The 20,266-nt window shown below is 47.1% G+C and overlaps 1 protein-coding gene and 1 pseudogene across 2 annotated transcripts; both read left to right on the top strand.

The window, feature by feature from the left end:
* Positions 1-3,194: 3,194 nt before the first annotated feature.
* On the top strand, positions 3,195-10,848 carry LOC127333697 (SKA complex subunit 1 homolog). 2 transcript variants are annotated; one of them, XM_051360103.2, is made up of 9 exons: positions 3,195-3,403; positions 3,478-3,602; positions 6,260-6,375; positions 6,478-6,568; positions 6,674-6,732; positions 7,509-7,614; positions 7,698-7,727; positions 7,798-7,911; positions 10,507-10,848. In XM_051360103.2, the coding sequence occupies exons 1-9, from the start codon at positions 3,298-3,300 to the stop codon at positions 10,582-10,584; spliced, it is 825 nt and encodes a 274-aa protein (XP_051216063.1). In that variant the 5' UTR covers positions 3,195-3,297; the 3' UTR covers positions 10,585-10,848. The 2 variants fall into 2 exon arrangements, with proteins under 2 accessions (XP_051216063.1, XP_051216062.1); XM_051360102.2 differs by having other exon boundaries at positions 3,197-3,403; positions 6,671-6,732.
* A 2,665-nt stretch (positions 10,849-13,513) lies between these two features.
* Positions 13,514-18,290, top strand: LOC127333695 (serine carboxypeptidase-like 2; annotated as a pseudogene).
* The last annotated feature ends 1,976 nt before the right edge of the window (positions 18,291-20,266 follow it).

Here is a 20,266-nt window from a genome sequence, read left to right as displayed (position 1 = left end):
TCTCCTCAATTCTTGGGGGACTAAAAAGATCATGCTCATCAAAACCAGCTTCCCCAAGCTTAGAATTTTCCATATCATTAGCAACAATAGTGTTCAAAGCATTCATACTAACATGTTCCATGGGTTTTTTAATTTTCGGATCAAACCATCCATGTCTTAAGTCAGGAAATAGAATAAGAAGCTCATTTTTGTCCATTATGCCAAACTAGTGTAAACAAGAAACAAAAAGTTGCAATTGCAGGATCTAAAGGAAATAGCTTCGAGTACTTACAATGCGCCGGAAAATAGCTTAGTAGCCGAGATCCGGAGTGTGAGTACCTTTTACCTTTCCTCCCCGGCAACGGCGCCAGAAAATAGCTTGATGTCTACTTCCCCCTCCTTTTCCTGTAGACAGTGTTGGGCCTCCAAGAGCAGAGGTTTGTAGAACAGCAGCAAGTTTTCCCTTAAGTGGATCACCCAAGGTTTATCGAACTCAGGGAGGAAGAGCTCAAAGATATCCCTCTCATGCAACCCTGCAACCACAAAGCAAGAAGTCTCTTGTGTCCCCAACACACCTAATAGGTGCACTAGTTCGGCGAAGAGATAGTGAAATACAGGTGGTATGAATAAGTATGAGCAGTAGCAACGGTGCCAGAAAATAGCTTGCTGGCATGTAGTTGATGGTGATAGTATTGCAGCAGTAGTAACGCAGTAAAACAGTAAACAAGCAGCGATAGCAGTATTTAGGAACAAGGCCTAGGGTCGAAGGGGTGCCCACACCATAGGCGAAGAGGCGGCGCCAGAGGGTCGAAGGGGTGCCCACACCATAGGGTGGCGCGGCCCCCCTGGCCGCGCCGGCCTAGGGTTTGGTGGGCCTGTGCCCCCTCTCTGGCGGCTCTCGGGTGTTCTGGATGCTTCCGGGCAAAATAGGAACCTGGGCGTTGATTTCGTCCGATTCCGAGAATATTTCGTTACTAGGATTTCTGAAACCAAAAACAGCAGAAAACAGGAACTGGCACTTCGGCATCTTGTTAATAGGTTAGTTCCAGAAAATGCACGAATATGACATAAAGTGTGCATAAAACATGTAGATAACATCAATAATGTGGCATGGAACATAAGAAATTATCGATACGTCGGAGACGTATCAGTGGCCACTACGTGTGGATAGAATAGGAAATTACGGTATGAGAAATGAACACAGGCCATACCGTTTGGAGGATGTATTGGCCTCACACTGCAGACGGAAGGAGTTCAATGAATATTTCCTTGGGGTAATGCACGAATGAAAGGACGAAGAAATATATGAGGAGGAATGAAGAACAAATCCATTCATCCTGGGGTATCCTAATCTTCTTGTTGTCCATACATTGCGTGCGTCTTGTATATTTTTCAGCTTAGTTTATCGTGAACATTAACAATGTTATTGGCTGCTTTTGGCTGCTGTATGCAGTTTATGTATTATAATTAGTTTTCTGATTATGCTGTTGTGAATTTATCATATACTAGCTTCTAGATTTGCTGCCATATTGGGTAAAAAACGAGGGCCAAAAGGCATAAATAACCCCAGAGATTTGCTACTAGATTTGCTGCCATATTGAAGAAAGACAGAAATAGAAGCTTCTCTAGATTTGATACTAATTTGGTGAAAAAGACAGAGAGAGAAAGAGGGGAAAAGGTGCTCTTAAAAATGCCAATTTGGGCCGAGAGAGACAAAACCCAGCTCCTGCTCATGTGCAACCAAACGCTTCTCGTCATGTCCCACGCGGTCCCTTTCTACCAGCCCCACGCGACGCGGCCCCACACGACGCGGCCCCACAGACGACGCGGCGCAACACGTCAGCACAGAACGTCCAAATAAACGGATTCCTTCCGTCTGAGCTCCTTCTGCGGGTTTCAGACATAGGCTTGGGGAAAACTGAGGAAAAACTAAGGGGCTGGGGAAAACTGAGTACAACTAACGACCGAGGGCACGAAAATAGAAATCCCTTTTTAATATAGATGATACGCCTGCGGGACACTCTCATAACGAAGGATCGCATACGAGCAATTCAAGAGGAAATCGCGGGATTCTTTCTTAACGCGGCCATTGCCCCAACTGGAGAGCACTATCGGAAGGTCGTAGATCTTGAACAACTTCGTAAAGGCAAATAGATTTAGTAAAGAGATCCGACTTTATATTGTAAATATGCATGCATTACGTGTACTGTTGACGATGTCTATATATATTCACGACGATATTTTGTGGTTTCTTGAATGATATATGCATTGCTGAAACTCTGCCGCGGCAGAGAAACGCTGCTCCATCCTAAACCTGTGCCGCGGCAGAGAAACGGCAATTTTCTGCCGCGGCACAGACCCTCCAGGCCCGGTTCGTACCACGAGCCGGGACCAAAGGTCCTCCACCACGAGCGCCCTCGCCGCACCACGTGGCGGGGCCTTCAGGCCCGGTGCATATTTAAACCGGGACTAAAGGGAGGACCATTTAGTCCCACCTGGTTAGTCCCGGTTCGAAAACCGGGCCTGAAGCCCCATATGAACCGGGCCTGAAGCTCCCTTTTCCACTAGTGTATATATCAACCCCTCCTATGATGAACTGCTGATGCATCACGCGCTATAGTTGCTTTACTTGTGGCGCATCACCCATTAGGGTAACTGTTATGTAAGGTAGTGTTGCCTATTACCACCCTCTTTGATAAACTGAATGCTGCAACGTGTTACTATTTAGTCACGGTTTCTAGGTAACCTCACTACTCCAATAAAGGAGGTTAACATAGGAGCATCGTTGTGCAACCAAACAATAGCTTCCGTGCACCAGCAGAGCAAAACGGGGTGTTTGCAGCCTACCAAATAAAGAGGGCAGAGTTGCCTCTCCGTTACAAAAAAAAGCTTTACGATCTACAAATGAAGTACAAATTTTAGCTCGGAGCTTCTTTCGGACTGCTAACATCCACACAACTTGAGCGCAAAATCAGCCCACACAACCAAACACGCTCTATATTGTGAGTTGTTGCCAGTTTGTCACCCATATCTACTCTTCCATACTCCTCCGCTCAGGGGAAAAAAGAAGTATAAATCTATCCAAAATGGAACGATTTAAAATCCGATCAAATGCATAAAAAAAAAATATATGAATCAATAATTATCCTAGCCATAATTTTCTGTCAAACTCAAACAAAACTCGCGCCCAACGATGCGCTCCAACTGCTGAAACAAGACCCGAGATCCCAATTTTCCCCAAACCCGACGCTCCCATTTCCTTCCCGCCCAAACCACACTTTCTGTCCCCGCCGGCCGCCGCCGAGGCCTCCCTTCCTCATGGACGCCGCCGCCGCGAACCCCGCAAGCACGTCGCTGGAAGCCGTGGCCACCGCCTTCCGCTCCCGTGTCAACGAGCTCCAGGACCTCGCGCTTGCCCGGAACAGTGAGCTTTCCCCCCTGCCCACTCCCGAAACCCTAGCGTCGTGGGCCCTGACCCCTTATCTTACCCGTACGCAGTGTACCCGGCAACGGCGGTGACCGACCTCGCCGCCGTGGACGCCTCGGTGACGGCCATGGAGGCGCAGGTGCAGGCCATCCGCCGCCGCCTGCAGGAGGAGCTCGACGCCATCCCCAAGGCCAAGGTATCGTTCCGTGCTCAGTGTACCCACAGGTTGCCAGATCTCGTGCCCTACTGGGCTGCGGTCTGTCTCTGAATGCTATTTTCTCTGTTTCTTTGAGAATCCAGAACCGGTGTGGTAATTGGTAAATAGCAAACAGGGAAAGGGGAAACCATTAGGATATCCTGATCTTTCTTTCGGGGAAATGGTGGAACAGTTACGATTACAGTGCATGAGTAGGACTCATTAAAAGATTGAACTAATTGTGTGTGCCCGTCTCTTGTTCCTACCCTGACTGTGATGATCAGGGATGCAAATTGTCCAGTGATGGTGGTGTTTGCTAAACAGAACATGCTAATCTTGCTCCACTTGATGTTCTTGTGATGGATGGCGGATTGATTTAAATCATAGGGCATGAAATGGATTTATTTTCTCTTTTCAAAAAGGGGATATGAATTGTGCTTCATGGTCTGTACCAATTTTAAATTGGAGTACATATTACCGGGACGTGAGCTCAAAATCCAACCCAAAAATAACGGTGGAGAGAAGCAGAAATCAGTGAGATAGAAGAGGAGATACAGTATGCTGTATGAAAGAAGAAAATGGACAGGTGATTTCATTTCATTTGTTCAATGCCCTTTCCTCAGCTGCTTCTTTAGATACCAGTAGAGTCATCGGCCTATGTCCACCTGAATTTCGAGCCAGTCCATGCCCACTTAAAAGTCAAGTGCATATGTGGGATTGATGTTAGATTACCTGCCCCCACAAAACATTGGCTTCCCCCACATAGTGACTTGTTCCTCTAGCACCACCTTGTAGCTCCAACTCACATGTTGAATGTTTCTCAACCCTGAAACTCGGCCACTAGTTTCACGTGTTCCAGCTGTAAGAAGTGTTGTCACTCTTCCAGAAATATTTGACTGGATGCCAGGAGATAATGGTCTGTACTGAAATTCGTTTTCCAAATTTCAGAAAAGATCGATCAGTTGTCATGACCCCATCGCCGGTACTGAATGTTTTCTAAAACGGATCAATGGACATACATCCTTGCACCTGTCTAAGCGCTTTAGCACCTGAAATACCATCATCACTCCATAACCTTGTATTATGTGTATAGAAACCTTTGGCTCCCATTTTAAGGTCAGGGCATTCCCATGTGTATGCTGATATTGTCAAATGACACAAACAAATATTTGCACCGGTTCACTAGCACCAAACAACTATAAATCTGATATGTACACTGGTTGGTTATCCATTTTGGACTCAGAAGTTACTATGCCCACGTATGCTTCAAAGATTTGCCAAATTTTGCCAAGATGCAACTTCTTTATCATGTCAACAGGGCTCACTGCCAATCTAAATCTCTTGCATACAGCAATATCATTCTCAAAGAAGACAGCTCATATTACCTAGATAGAGGAAATTTCTTAGTACTAAGTGAGACAAGAACAATCTCCCTTCAATTCGACTCAACTATTAGTCCGACTGCTTATAATTCCATGTGCACTTCCCAGTTCTTCTGCCAATCCATTTGATATATTTATGAAACATGTGCAAAGTGCTAACAAATATATCCATGACTTAGCATAAATTGCTTGTGCGCAAAGTCACGATGATGTCAACATCTCCAAGAGTGAGGGTATACTAGATGCCGGCTCCAGCTTTGGCCCAACTCAAATTGCACCTGTACAAATCCAACAGCCCCACTGAACATGCACCAAACCTCGTAAGAACAGGGGGTAAGAACCAGGGATTTTTTTTATTCAAAAAAACGAGAGCAGAGGGGGCGGAATCCCTCAACATATGTTTATAGAAGAGCGAGAAAAGCACCAGGATTTACATCTACTGTTCATGCCAAAGACAGAGAACTGCCAACAAACATGTGAGGACTAGGATTGTCAGTCAAACATTCTTGTTTCCGTTAGCAAAACAAACACATGAACACCAGGACCAGAACTGAAGCTGTCATGCTTCCATGACGGCATTTTCCCCATATGTTGCTGCTCACGGTGTCCAGGGCTGAAAGCCTGAAACCACCTAGCCCCATGGCGGTATTTCCCTGAACAACTGCTACATCATGACATACTATTGGGATCACAATTCTCGCGGCGGGCCATCATGGGTTCCTCGATGAACATGACAGGATCAGAATCCAAGAGCAGAGTCAGCTGCTATCCCACAGTTCCATAATATCCTTCTCTGGGAGGCTTTCCAGATCAAGCTCTGGAAGAAAAGCAAACCTCCAACATTGGTGACACTGTCAGAGTTTTTGGCGAGTGGCTCCACCTTCGCACCACCCACACCCAACTAACATGACATGAATTGTTGCTGGTAGGCATCATGTGTCTCGTAACCTTGTGGAGTCTCCTATTATACAGAACTTTCTTTGGAGACACTTCGTTGAACACCTGGTAGTTAGCAACTTCATTGCCTGCTTTGTTGCCTAATACGCCAAGCATCCCATTGAACACTTGGGCACTGGGCAGAGTGGGTGGTTTCAGGCTGGGCATGAAACAGGTGATGGGTCGGATGACGACCCATGACCACTGCCCAGTACATATGCGGGTGTTACAAGAGGATGATATTTTTATTTGCCCTTAACCTATTTGAACCTAATTTTGTTCAGTCTGTTGTTGAAACGTGGCTACTTCTCATTGTGGCTTCTTTAAATCCTGATGCAGAAACTAGTGGAGAAATCCCTGAAGCAACAGCAGAAGTTGCAGCACATGCTTGCAAACATGCCATCTGGGATGCGTGAGGATGTCGTTGCTACTCCTCTGGAACAGAGCTCGGCAAGGTACTTGGTGCTATTAACTTTATCTGTTATCTCTATCTTCACTTTTTGTGACAAGAATTTTTGACCCTGTTTGTGACAAGAATCATGCTGTTTGTGTTCCAGGATGTTGCCTGAGTGCTTTAGTTTCAACACACCTGCAGAATTTCTGGACTCTGATTTTAAGATTAAGGATGAGCCAGTTGCAGCTCCCAAAGTAAAGAATTTTATTTTGTGTAATATTCACTGATCTTAGCTATAATTGTTTTAAAAAGAAGTTCTGTTTGTTGAACTAATGCCTTCTTTTGTTTCTGTGAAGAAGGGGAAAGGGGCAGCACCTCGTTGGTATATATCCACCGGGGAGCTTGACTCATTGTCATCGTAAGTTATCAGTTTTACCTGTAGCTTCATTTCAGTATCATTGCTTCATATAAGAGCAACCATCCACTTTTGATTTTCTAACTCTGGTTGAGCGGCCCTTTATTCTTTTACATCTCTGTGCTAGAGCTTCCGATTTATGTACATGCAAGTGTTTTTTTTTTCCAGTATTACTCTGCATACGTGATGTGTGTGTTCTCATTCCTTTTCCTTTTTCTACAAATACTCAGAGTTGCTAGCTGACTGTTTTGTGATTTACGTAGAGCCTAGACAAATCTGCTCTGCTGAATCTGCTTTGTTTGCATTGTAATCCTTCTGCTGCCTGTAGGGCGCACTGTTCTGAGGCAGTGATTTGGTTTATTAGTGTCATCCAATCACTCTGGTAGTGGGACATGTGGTCGTGTTTCCTTACATGGTCTTTTCTCTTCATTTTGAACTCATGAATCACTATCTGTTAGTTTTATACCTCTGTATATCACTGGTATTACCTTGTCGAACGAGTTGAGGTATCTGAGTTGAAGAAAATAAATAATGTGATAAATAGCTGTGTGGCTGACATTAAGAAAAGGGTTCCAGGCTAATTTACTAAAATTTAGGAGAACATATGGTCATTTTTTTTCCTTAGTCCAAATGCCACTGGAAACATTAATCATCTTTCCTAATATTTTGTCAGGTGAATATGCAAATTCTATTTTGCTCGTCTCAGATGATAGTGATTAAATCTTATGGCTTTTCTCATAACTAGACACTAAATATGATATCCCAATTTGTTACTACAGGTACATGAGGGGGAGGCTTACACTGGAGAAGGTTAACATTGCAATAAACGAGATGGCAACATATGCAGATGCTAATGCTCATCTTGTTGCATGTCCTAAGAAAAAGGTTTCCCTTTTGCGCTACTTTTCGCTGATAAGCAGTTACTTTTTGAGATGACATTTTCTTTACCACTCTCAACGTTCTTGCAGTTATCTGAAGACACATGGGAAAGGGCTTTGGTAAGTTCTGGACATTGCTGTTAATCTGATTTCATCATGTAGAAAAAATCATATTGTAATTTCTGTCTAGGAACTAAGGGACATAGCTGCCACTGAGGCAGCGAAGGGGAAGCATTTCTTCCTGGAAGCTGATATAAAGGGGCCTGGGCTAAAGCTTGATCACACAGGCAAATCTATCCTTACCGTGAGTATTTGCATCTTTAACCACTTTGGTCGAAACTTTATACTCCCTCCGTCCGTTAATAGATGTCCAGTGATTCGTCTAAATTTGGATGTATCTATGGCTAAAAAATGTCTAGATACATTCGAATTTAGACAAATTTTTGACATCTAAAAATGGACAGAGGTAGTAGTATATTCCTATTCTTCATGATCACAGATGAACAAATGACATTTTTTTTGCTACTGCATCTGTTCTTCTAATATCTTGTTTCCATAGTTTAAAGTAACTGAAAAAATAACTAGCAAGTACATTGACGAATTCGAGTAGTCATTGAACAAGATGAAGAAAAGAAATTTCTACCCCTATCCTGAAGTGATCACCTGTTCAAAGTTATAAACGAATATTGCTGTGCATGTACTTTCCTTCCAGCTTCACAAAAACTACTGCAATTTCCATGAATATGTTACATCAACTGTAGAACAACTTGAAACTATGGAAATAGAGTTATATACATTTTTGGTACCACAACTTGCACTGGATGTGCAGTTTAGTACCACAACTTGTAAAACGAGCATCCGGAGTACCACAACTTGCATCGAGCGAGCAAATAGGTCCACGACCAATCGGGAGCGGCCATGTGGCATTGCGATTTTTGCAAAAAAGGCACCCTTTTATTTCTCTCTCGCAAATGTGACCTTGTTGCTTTTTTAGATGCGGGTCTCACCTTTCAGAACATAGAAAAAATTGAAAACAAAGTTGTGCTTGCAGATATTCGAACACACTTCCTAGAGGAGCCTCAAAACAACTATTGCCACCAAACCAGACAACACTTCGTGAATTGCTTTCGGACTTTATTGTATTATACGATAGCTGTACGGCGCAGGCACCTCCAAATAGGTTTAAATACATGTGTATAGGATATTCACATCGTTCCCATTTCTAACAAACTAAGCTACGTGAATAGCAATAATCGTGAGCTACGTCCACTTTTTTAGATAAAAAGCTAAAAACCTGGTGTTAAATTAATAACGCCTTTAATTGCGAAACATATACACGATGCTTTTATGAGTTAGAACTGCACACACACGTAAGACAAGGTTCATCCTAGGAAACATCCGCCGACAACGCGAGTAGTCGGCACGACTATTACAGTCTACAAGGAAGGTGCGGATCGTCCCGGGCTTTACAACCGGGGCGAAGGTGTCGGTGAAGTCGATACCGGCACGCTGGCGAAAGCCACGAACCACCCACCGCGCCTTGTGACGGTCGAGAGTACCGTCCGGATGGAACTTGTGCTTGAAGACCCACTTCCCGGTGATGATGTTGGCGTGAGGGGGTCGGGGAACAAGCGTCCATGTCTGGTTCCGCCGGGGGCGTCGAACTCGTCTTGCATGGCCGCAAGCCACTGCGGGTCGCGGAGAGCAGCCCGGGCAGAGGCGGGCAGGGGCGATGGCGTGGATGGTGAAGGCGCGGAAGTCGACGCGGTGCAGATGTACTCGTCCGAGGGGTACCGCGTGCTCGGGACGCGAATCCCTGCATGGGCGAGCGTGAGGGGCCCCGTGGCCGGCGGCGGAGGAGGCGGAGGCGGGGCCGGAGGCGAGGCGTCGCCTGGCGAAGACGACGCGGCGCCCGAGCTGGGCCTCGAGGGCGACACAAGCAGCGTCAAGGCGGATGAACCCGGCGAAGGCGCGTCGCCCGGCGAAGACGGCGCGGCGCCCGAGCTGAGGCTCGAGGGCGACGCAGGCGGCATCGAGGCGGGCGTCGTTATCATGGTCGGTAGCGTCCGCAATTCACGTCTCGTTCTATGTTGTGCTCTTTTGTGGCGAGGGGTTTCCTCGTTGCTGCGGCATGTGGTAGTGCAACACCCGCTTGTTCTTTGGCTCTCTACTGACTCATTACGACAACCGTCGACGCCATCGTGTGTGTCGCCTACGATGCCACCACGCTCAGCGAACACAATAGATGTACGTTTAACAAGTCTTCACAACGGTAAAATCCTATCAGATAGTGCACATAGCTCACGTTATTACTATTCACGTGCTTGGAGAAGATATACTAGCTTAGTTTGTTAGAAGTTAGAACGATGTGAATATTCTCTATACATACATGTATTTAAGTATGTTTGGAGATGCCCACGCCCGTCCAGCAATCTATAGTAGAGCGAAGTCCGACAAGAATTCATGTAAGTGTTGCTATCCCGGTGGCAACCTTTTTCTTAAGGCTGCTCCACGTAGCGAGTTCGAATCTCAGCAGGCGCACGTAAAATCTCTGAATTTTTTCTAGGTTCTGACAGGTGGGACCCGCATGTAAAAAAGAAACAAGGTTATATTTTGCGATAGAAAAATATGAAGGGTGCCTTTTTGCAAAAATCCCAATGCCACATGTCGACTCTTGATTGGTGGTGGACCTATTTGCTCGCTCGATGCAAGTTGTGGTACTCTAGATGCTCGTTTTGCAAGTTGTGGTACTAAACTGCACATCCAGTGTAAGTTGTGGTACCAAAAATGTATATAACTCATGGAAATATTACATCAACTACAAAAAAACTCTATTGAAACAAAACCAATTAGTTCCAAATATCAAATATGGACATGATAATCCTGTACTGTTTTCTAGGTCCTTCGTCATCTTGGCCGCATCCATGAGACTCGGATTGGGCATCACCGGGTCTTCATACTAGCGAAACAACGCTGAATGGAAGGGTTGCTAGAAGCATGAACATTTGATGTGGTTATATGGCCGGAGCCACGCATCTGTGCAGCCTGTATGCTACTGCCTAGTTTGGTTTGCAATTGTAGTAGTCCTGTAATTTGAGTGCATAATTGTGATTCTGTGTCCGCTCTTCTGTGAGAGTGAGACGTTGTGTTAGTCAGAACTTTGATCCTATATGTATGAATCATTAGTTTGTTACCTTGTCTGTTGTAGTTTCATATGTAAGTAGCTTATTAAGTTTTTTTTAAGATTAGCTGAGCAAGAGCTAGACAAAAACAAACCTGAAACCCTGATATATTCCTCTGCTTACATCTGCATCCTTTCTGGAGCTGCTTACTCCAGAGTGGGTGATATAGAAAGCAAGCTCACCGTGTTCTTACTTCTTACCAGTCTTCTCGACTTGCAAGCTGCGAGCGAGAAATGGGTCACTTTCCAGGTATCATGTTGGCAGCAGAAACAGTTTGCAAATATGATGATTGGTGAGAGTGAGCGGGACCAACTGCTCTCCTCTAATGACCTTAAGTTCAGAACACCCGCTGTGATGACTTGGCCTTGTTTTCTTCCTCGTAAATAAGATAGCTTAATCTTTTAGTTCAAAGACAGAGCTCACGAACTATGGTGCTCAAGGCCAAGAGGCCAGAGCAAAGGACACCAATGAACACAAATTGTAACGCTGTCTTCCTTCATAGGAAAAAAAAACGGAGTACTTCTCAAGTGGATATGGAAAAGAAAAACGACCTTGTGACCAGATTGTAACGAGAAGGGAACAACCAAGTTCAATGCACCCGGGTGGAAAAGAGAGAAACAAACAAATCAAGGTTGTTTTCAAAAGGGGCAACGCTGAGCGTCCCCGGGGGATCAAATCCCCGATCCTCTAATTGGAGTCGGCGCAGAAAAAAAAGGAAAACACATAAAAATAAGAGCGATTCCCCTACTCCCAGTCCCGCACGATGCTGGCACCACGCGGAGATACCAAGTCCCTACAGTGCCGCCGCCCGCCGGCAGCACCGTCGCCTGGTCCGGCAGCACCGCCACCGCCGTCGGCCTCCTTGCAGCACGGCGGCGCCCCTGTTTGTAGCAACCTTACAGCAACTGCCGGCGACGCTTGTAGCGCTAGCCGCTGCCGCCGCCCGGCGTCTATTGTAGCTGACGCCGTCGCTCCGCCGCCTATTGTAGCGGACGCTTTCGCCCTTCGTAGCAGAGGCCGACACCTATTGTAGCAGCCGCCATCGCGCCGCCGCCCTTTGTAGCAGTCCCCGCCGCCCTTTGTAGCAGACTCCTCCGCCCTCTGTAGCGGACGCCGACGCCTATTGTAGCATATGCTGTCGCGCCGCCGCCCTTCGTAGCAGCGGCCGCTGCCCTTTGTAGCAGACGCCAACGCCACAAAGTAGCACGGCCACCAACCGCGTGTAGCGACGCCGACAGCCACAAGTAGCAGCGCCGCCCCTGCCATCCCTCGCAACACCGGTGCTCCACTACACCATGGCTGCAGCTGCGCCGGCCAAGCTTGGGGGGCCGTCGGAGGACGAGGAGGTGGGGGCCTTGGGCCTGGCCTGGTGCGCTTGGAGGAGCGGGGCATGCGCCATGGGTGGCGGCTAAGCAGGCGGGCGCTATGCCGTTGGTAGCAGGCCCGACCATCCTTTGTAGCAACGTTGCACAACAATTGCAGCAGCGCCATCTATCGACGGGTTCGCAGAAGCATCGCCATCGCCATGGCCGGAGCGGCAACAGTGGTGGCCGCAGGCGGCGAGCATGGTCGCGGCGACCTCGCCGGAGGGGGACGAGCTCGTGCAGTCCACCGGCTGGGTGCCTGGGTGGAGCCCTGCGAGGTTGAGGAGCGGGCCGGGACGTAGTCGTCGTCTCCGAGCTTGAGGAGCAACGGGAGGACGAGGAGCTGGCTGAGACCGGGCTCGAGCTTGAGGATGATGAGGCAAGGGAGCGGCGGCGCGAGGACGAGGAGCTGGCGAGGCGGTCGTCGAGCTTGCACGGTGTGGCCAGGATTAGGAGGAGGCGGGGTAGGATTCGTAGAAGAGTGGTTCTGTGTTTGAGATGGGGAAGGAGATAAGGCTGGCCATAGTGGGTAGTATCATATATTAGTATCATGCATATGATATTTTTACATAAGGCTGGCCATAGTGGGTAGTATTATATAGTAGTATCATGCATATGATACTTTTGTATGATACTAGATCCATAATGCATAGTATCATAGACTAGTATCATAGTTTTGCTATATTAATTGATTTGTAGAATCCCAATACAAATTTGTGTACAAGATTTATTTGATACTAACTTTTCTCGTGATGTGCGCTATGATACAGTATCTACCTATGATACTATAATCTTCTCTCTCATCCATAATTACTTGCCACATCAGCATTTTTGGTGGGGCTAGGATGCATGATACTAGCTATGATACTAGCATTATGGACAGCCTAATACTATGTCTATAGTGGATAGTATCATGGAGTGGTATCATAATCTTGTTATATTTAATTATTTGCAGCATCTCAATGCAAAATTGTGAACAAGATTTATTTAGCATTAACTTTTTCTCGTGATGTGCGCTATGATACAGTATCCACCTATGTTACTTTAATCTTCTCTCACCTCTTTAATTAGCTGCCACATCAGTATTTTGGTGGGACCAATATATATGATACTACCTATAATAACAACGTGGGTAATTTCGTCTGGAGAGAAGCGACGGAAAACGATAAGCTTTTTTTTAGAGAGGAAAACGATAAGCTAATGGTGGACCCCATCCACCGCTCTATCTCTCACGTTGCAACTTGCAAGGGCACGCATGTGCCACGTAGGCGGACGATCGCTTGTCACGATCCCCCGGGGGAACACGAGTATTTTCCTTCCAACAAAGGCGGTGTGCCAACTGCCAAGCCTCACAAAACTACAGAGCGGGAGAGACAACTACGACACAAGGCCACGATGAGGACGCTGGTTGCCTCCATCTGCCTCCTCCTCCTTCTACCCTTTTCTGCATCATCTTCTTCCTCCTTCTCCAACTCCAGATCCATCCCCATCTCAAATTTCAGCTTCCCACAGCAGCAGCAGAGCAATATCATCACGCATCTCCCTGGCTTCGAGGGACCCCTCCCCTTCCAACTCCAAACAGGGTGAGTACATACATCTAGCTCTGTTAATCAGCAAGCTTTCTCCACTCAGTAAATAATTTGATCGGCTTATTTCTCGTGTGATGTGAACTACACATGCACCGCATCCCCAACATAGCTAGGTATGTGGAGGTTGATGACAGCAATGGCGTCCGCCTCTTCTACTACTTCATCCGGTCGGAGAGGAACCCGGCAGAGGACCCCGTCATGCTCTGGCTCACTGGTGGCCCTGGATGCTCCGCCTTTTCTGGCCTCGTCTACGAGATCGGTACGTAACTCCCAAATCGATTGCATCTTTCGTTCCTTCCTTGATCAAACGGTACTATTCATATGTCTGCTTGGAAACAATCGGCAACTATTGTACTAGTATGTTTGGCTTCAAAGCCAACTGTCCATATGCTTCCAAGCGATCTGAATTCACCCGTATAATTTTTTAAACATAAGGCCTAAGCCCAGCTTTATAAATTAATAAAGCCACGAAACCGGCAGATACAGAGTGCATACATAGCAAACACAACTTACAGAAGATAGAACTAGGAGCTTCGCTTGACACGCCGTGTCCATCGTCTTTTCGAACGCTAACACTGACACTAGGAGAAGCAAGGGCGGTAGAGAGCATCATCCGTAGGCACATTGCTTGCATCTCTGCCACAAGAGCGAAAGGAGACCAGCTCAAGGTCTCTGACTCCGAAGAGGGATCCCATTCCTCTCGCCCCGGATCGCAGGGCGCCGCACCGTCGGAAGGCAGAGAGGTTCCCCCAAGAACGCACCATACCTGAGTCTACCCAAAGATCAAAGGAGAGACCAAGACAAGCTGCCGCTCCAGAAGCCACGCCACGGCCACTGCCAACCCACATCACCATCCAGAGGAGGCACGTTGATGAACGAAGGCGCACCAGGAGGATCATGGCAGACAAAGAGCAGCAACCACCACCAGACCAAAGCTTGCGGAGCAACCTCTAGACCTAGGTGGACACCGCACAAGAAGCATCGCCAAGAACTACCGCCGACAACAGAAGAACCTTGCCAACCACCCCAGCAGCCCCGGACGGTGCCTTCAAGAAGGGGAATGACATCGTGATGCCGCCACCACCCAAGCAGGGACTAGGGTTTTCACCCAGGGCATGAGGGTTGGGTGGGGAGGGAGAAGGGACCTCAACGAAGCCTCCAAGGAGGGAATCGGCGCCAGGGGTGTCCGCGACGTCGTGGCCACCGCCGGCCAGAAGTTTCCCCCGGTCCCGACCAACCCCACCACCAACCATCCGGCCACAATCGCGTAGATCGGGCCAAGAGCTGCGAGCTTCACCATTCGGAGCGGAGATCTCCCCAGATCTGACGCCGTGGGCCGACGGAGAGCCCCTAGCGCCGCACGACACGTTCGCCGCCACCCCGCCGCCCGCACGGCCGAGGACATGGCCCCGCACCACCCACGGTCGCCGCTCGCCGCGAAAAAGACATCGTCGTCGCCACCACCGGAGCCACCGCTCCGGCGTCCAAAGATCCCCACCGAGGTCACCACCAGCCGCAACCGCCCCCGGAGTCCGCGGCCGAGGTCGCGGAGTAGGAGGGATTCGCCGAGCAGCGCCCCAGCCGTGGCGGTCGCCACGCAGCAACCAGCCTCCCAAGCTGCTGCGCCGCGAAGCGAGGACCACTGGCCGAGGAAGAAATCCCCGCCGCCCCTTCACCGGTGACGCGGCCTTCGGTCGGCGTCACCTCTGGGGGCGACAAGGAGCGGCGGAGGAGGAGGGGTGGCCGGGCGGCGGTCTAGGGTTTTGCCCCCTCAGTCGTCTAGAGGGGGCGACGCGAGGGGAACGTTTCCGAATTTACCTGTATAATACAAAAACATTTTTACTATATATGATGATCTAAATAATCAGGTATGTGCAGGCCCTCTGAGTTTTGACCGTCGCACCTACGTCGATGGCTTGCCCAAGCTGCTTTATAAACCAGACGCATGGACAAAGGCAGGTTTTCCAATCACTAATTCTTCTTCTTCACCATCTTCTTCTCATAATTAATTATGACTATATATGAATCTGAACTGCACGTCTTGATCCCACCTAGGTTAGCAATGTCATCTTCCTGGATTCCCCGGTAGGAACTGGGTTCTCATACTCCGTAACACCACAAGGATACGAATAAAGTGACACCAAAGCTGTCACTCAAATTGTCACCTTCCTCACAAAGGTCACGTATATACACTTGTTCGATCACCCAACCGTTACTAGCATATATATACGAACCGCAGATGTTAACGTTTCTTACTTTTGCAGTGGTTTGATGAGCACCCAGAGTTCTTGTCAAACCCTTTCTACGTTGCCGGTGACTCCTACAGTGGTATGATTGTGCCAGCGATCACCCTTGAAATTGCTAAATGGAAGGAAGATGGCAATGGGCCAGCTCTTAATCTAAAGGTCGAGAATTCTACAGTACGCTAATAGAGCGCAACTACCATGTTTGATCCCGTCCCTGTTGTAAATGACCTCCGAAAGTTAGTTTAGCTTCAACTTACTTCCATGCTAATGTGACATATCATGATCAGGGTTATCTTGTGGGTAATCCAGTCACGGATGGGAATTTTGATAATCCAGCCAGAGTACCGTTTGCTCATGGAATGGGTCTCATATCTGATGAAATGTACCAGGTATTATTTCTTCTTTGTGAAAGCGATCTTCCTACTTGGATACATGCATGACCTCATATATTAAGTTGGTACTTCGATAAAAAAAATACTCAAATATATACGACTAGTTGCAAGCTGTAGCATATTGTTATTCCGGGAATGTTGTAATAGTTTCAGTAGGTAATAAAAATGTGTGAACAGGTTACTAAATTTTAGAACACGGGTGAACAATTTCATGCAAGTCCTTTTGCTTCGGTAACTCTGCATGACTGGGAGTAAAGAAACTTGATGAATATTCTTGTATTTGTTTCAGCAATAAGAAATCAAGTCTGCATACTAGTATTATGCTTGCCTTTGCAGTTCAGTTTATCGTTATTTTGCGTTTTGCTATTTTCAGGCATACAAGGATAGCTGCGGTGCAGACCAAAGCAGACAGCAAAGCCGTCAGTGCACAAGTAGTCATGATGTCATTGATGAGGTATCCAATTCTTTTTTTTTCCATTTCTGTATGAGTAGCCATTGAAATGGTTTGTTCACAAAGTGTGTCAAGGACATATGGCCAAACCATATTCTGGAGCCAATGTGCACTTTTGCAAGCCCACATCGATACAATCTGAAGCTGAGTTCAGGTGCACGGGAGATGCTCCGGCTGCAAGACTACACTGCCAGGACCGGGCTTCAACTGTCTGAGATTTCTACAGAGTGTAGAGTTAGTGACCAAGCGCAACATAATTTGCACTTCTTCCTTACTAGAACATAAACGGATTCTCTCTAACCATTCGGATTTCATCACAGCCGGCAGAATATCTTATGTCCAGAACATGGGCAAACAATGAAATAGTCAGAGAGGCTCTTGGTATCCGCATGGTAATTCACACCAAGTGTCGTGAATAATCAGTTGCTGCTTCCTGATTGGTAATGTTTATCAATTACATTCTATGTTGCAGGGAACAGTTCCTTTATGGATAAGATGCAATGACGACATACTGTACGCTAACAATATTCACAGTTCAGTGAAACATCATCTCGAGGTCACCACAAGAGGCTACAAATGTCTAGTTTACAGTGGTGATCACGACATGATCATACCTTTCATCGGCACGCAAGCCTGGATCAGGTCTCTGAATTTCTCTGTTGTGAATGAGTGGAGACCATGGTATGTCGATGCACAAGTTGCAGGGTGAGTCGCACTACACCAGCTAGTTGAGAGCACATTGTGAAACAAAACAAATTCTAGCTTGTCCCCGCATGCCAGTGTGCTTTCAGGACTGATTGTCAGTCGTGGGTTGCAACTTGCAATTGGATGGGTTGACACATGTCCTGATGCTCATGAGGATCTTCTCTTATATGCAGATATACAAGGTCATATTCAAATAACCTCACATTCGCAACCGTGAAGGTACGAGACCTGGATGTCATTCTTTCCCATTTTTCCATTTCTGTGCACAGACCTTATCTGTACGCCAATGGCAGGGGTTGTAGCATGGTTTGCTAACATATAAGAATGATATACTACACAGAATAAATATATAATGTTCTTCACAAAAAGAATAAATATATATTAATTTGTCGTTTGTTAATTAGGGCGGCGGACATACTGCTCCAGAGTACATGCCAAAGCAATGCCTTGCTATGTTTGCAAGGTGGGTTTCTGGTGAAACTCTTTGATGGTCAATTTCAGCCTCAGATAATCTAGAGTGATAATTGGTCAAAATGTACAAGGATGGTGTACCAAGGTAAACGAAACACTTGAGAACTCATAATGCAAAATATTATTCTCGGTGCAGACCGTTATCTAAATATCGGCCTGCATGGTCTAGAAGAAAAAGAACGTATCATGTTGCACCGGCAGCTTACGCTCTTTGGATGAGAAAGAGTGGAATACCTGGAACATTTGCAACGCACTACAACAGAATTAACCTGCGATCCATTTCCCTCTTTTTTCTTCTTCTTTTGAACGGGAATAGGGTCCGAAGACCCTAGAAGCTGCATATATTGACCAAGTGATGGTTACATTTTACATCAAATCCCCTATAGATTAGGGGATTTTGGGATAAGGACTAAACTTTTACAGAAGAAGCCCTAGAAAAATTTGGTAAAAAGCCATCATGTCCTCCAAGTTCTGCACCGCTTCTGACGGATCTCGCCATCGACTTGCTCCACCACATAGAGGACGCTGACACCGGGGAAGAACCACTTGGTTCAGCGTCGTGGCAGGAGTGGAAGATCTTCCCCTTGGACCTCTTCTTGGCCTCTGGGAAGAAAAGGCTCGGACTGTGCCGAGCACAAAGCAGCTCTCTCAGCCGCGGATAGCTTCGTCGGGCGCGAAGCTTGGATTCACCAGGATCTACAACTTGAGAAGGTCGAGGACAAGCCCGCTCTTCGTCGATCCCCGGAGCAGGAGGAAGAGATGCGGGCCATGGACGACCTACCACCCCCACGCCGTCACCTCGATAGCTTGGAAGAGGAAGAGAGGCCAAGCCATGTCGCCTCCACTGCTCCGCACGAACCACCCCTGCCACCGGAGGGAAAAAGCCACTTCTAGATGCAAAGGCCACCAAGGAGCACCTTCGCCTCTCCTCACCACCAAGGCCGGCCGGAGGCTTCGCTGTCACAGGGTGGGTGGCATCGCACCATTCTTCCTCCTCGCCACCTCGGCCGGCCAGCAAGAACGGAGGAGCACCACACCCGAGCACAAAAAATTGGCCCGCATCCAATGTTTTATTCAGGGAGACAGTGGTTTCCCTCTCCACCGCCGGCTCCACCCATCAGAGCAGCAGCAAGGGAAGGAGAAGCCCTAAAGCAAGCAAGATCTGGGCGGCGAGATCTGCCGCTCATCTTCAACTACCGGGCAAAGAGCCCACTACCGGCGCACGGCCAACAAACCTAGCTACCCTAACTACTCCGACGCCCCCCTTCTCCATCTCCGGCCATCAGCGCCGCCGGATAGGAGTTGGGGACAGCCCGGTAAGATCTCTACGACTACCAAGGAGAGGAGCGAGAGCGGTGGGAGGGGAGGAGAAAAGTGGTGAAGGCTCCAGTATTTCCCTCTCTTACCAATCTTTATAACTACAAAGTTGATATTCAGAATTAACAGAGTGATGCACTGTTTTTTTTAGAATAACAGTCTGACGTAGCATTTTGGAACAAAAAACAATATTTTTTTAAACATGCAACCTCCAACCTACAAAATGAGCCCTCAACCGTTTCCCCCTCGAGCCGCCTCTCTCCTTCGTAAAAATTGACACTCCCCCGAACCCAATATTTCAAACAGCACACGTATCTCAATTTGAGGGAAACAATTCATTGTAACTTTTCAATGTGGCATTAATTGGATATTTATTATTTCGCTTCATTGCCCATACCATATAGTTTTTTTTTTTTTGAAATGGGTATTCCCGGCCTCTCTGCCTCTGCATCAGTAGATGCACACAACCTTCTTCATTGCCCATACCATATAGTATTTTTTTGGCCAAACGATATAGTTGAACATAATCTTTATTTGAAAGTAGTATATTCTAGAAATTCTTAGCATAAAACTACCATTTTTGTGCTTAAATTTCGAAAAACTACCACTTGTAAAAAAAACCCATAAATTGTCACTCTACAACATTTTTGCAATGTGAACTAATGGAACAATCTATATCTATATCTATATCTATACCTACTAATAAAGGGAGAAACGTTTCTCCCTAATTTTTTCGTCCGTTTTATTAGTACCCTTTTTAGTCAGTCAAAATTACTTCTACTGCCACCGCTCAAACAAACCAGAAACGTTTTTCCCGTACCGTATTTATCTGTACAAGTTCGGTCTATTTATCCCGTACTGGGCCGCGTAGTAATCAATCATGGGCCGGGAACCCCTCCTAACCGTTCCGTTGAATGCAGATGCAGCGACCAGACGCTCAGA

This window comes from Lolium perenne, chromosome 2, assembly GCF_019359855.2.
Source record: "Lolium perenne isolate Kyuss_39 chromosome 2, Kyuss_2.0, whole genome shotgun sequence".
Taxonomy (NCBI): domain Eukaryota; kingdom Viridiplantae; phylum Streptophyta; class Magnoliopsida; order Poales; family Poaceae; genus Lolium; species Lolium perenne.
This window is presented reverse-complemented; position numbering and strand designations above follow the sequence as displayed.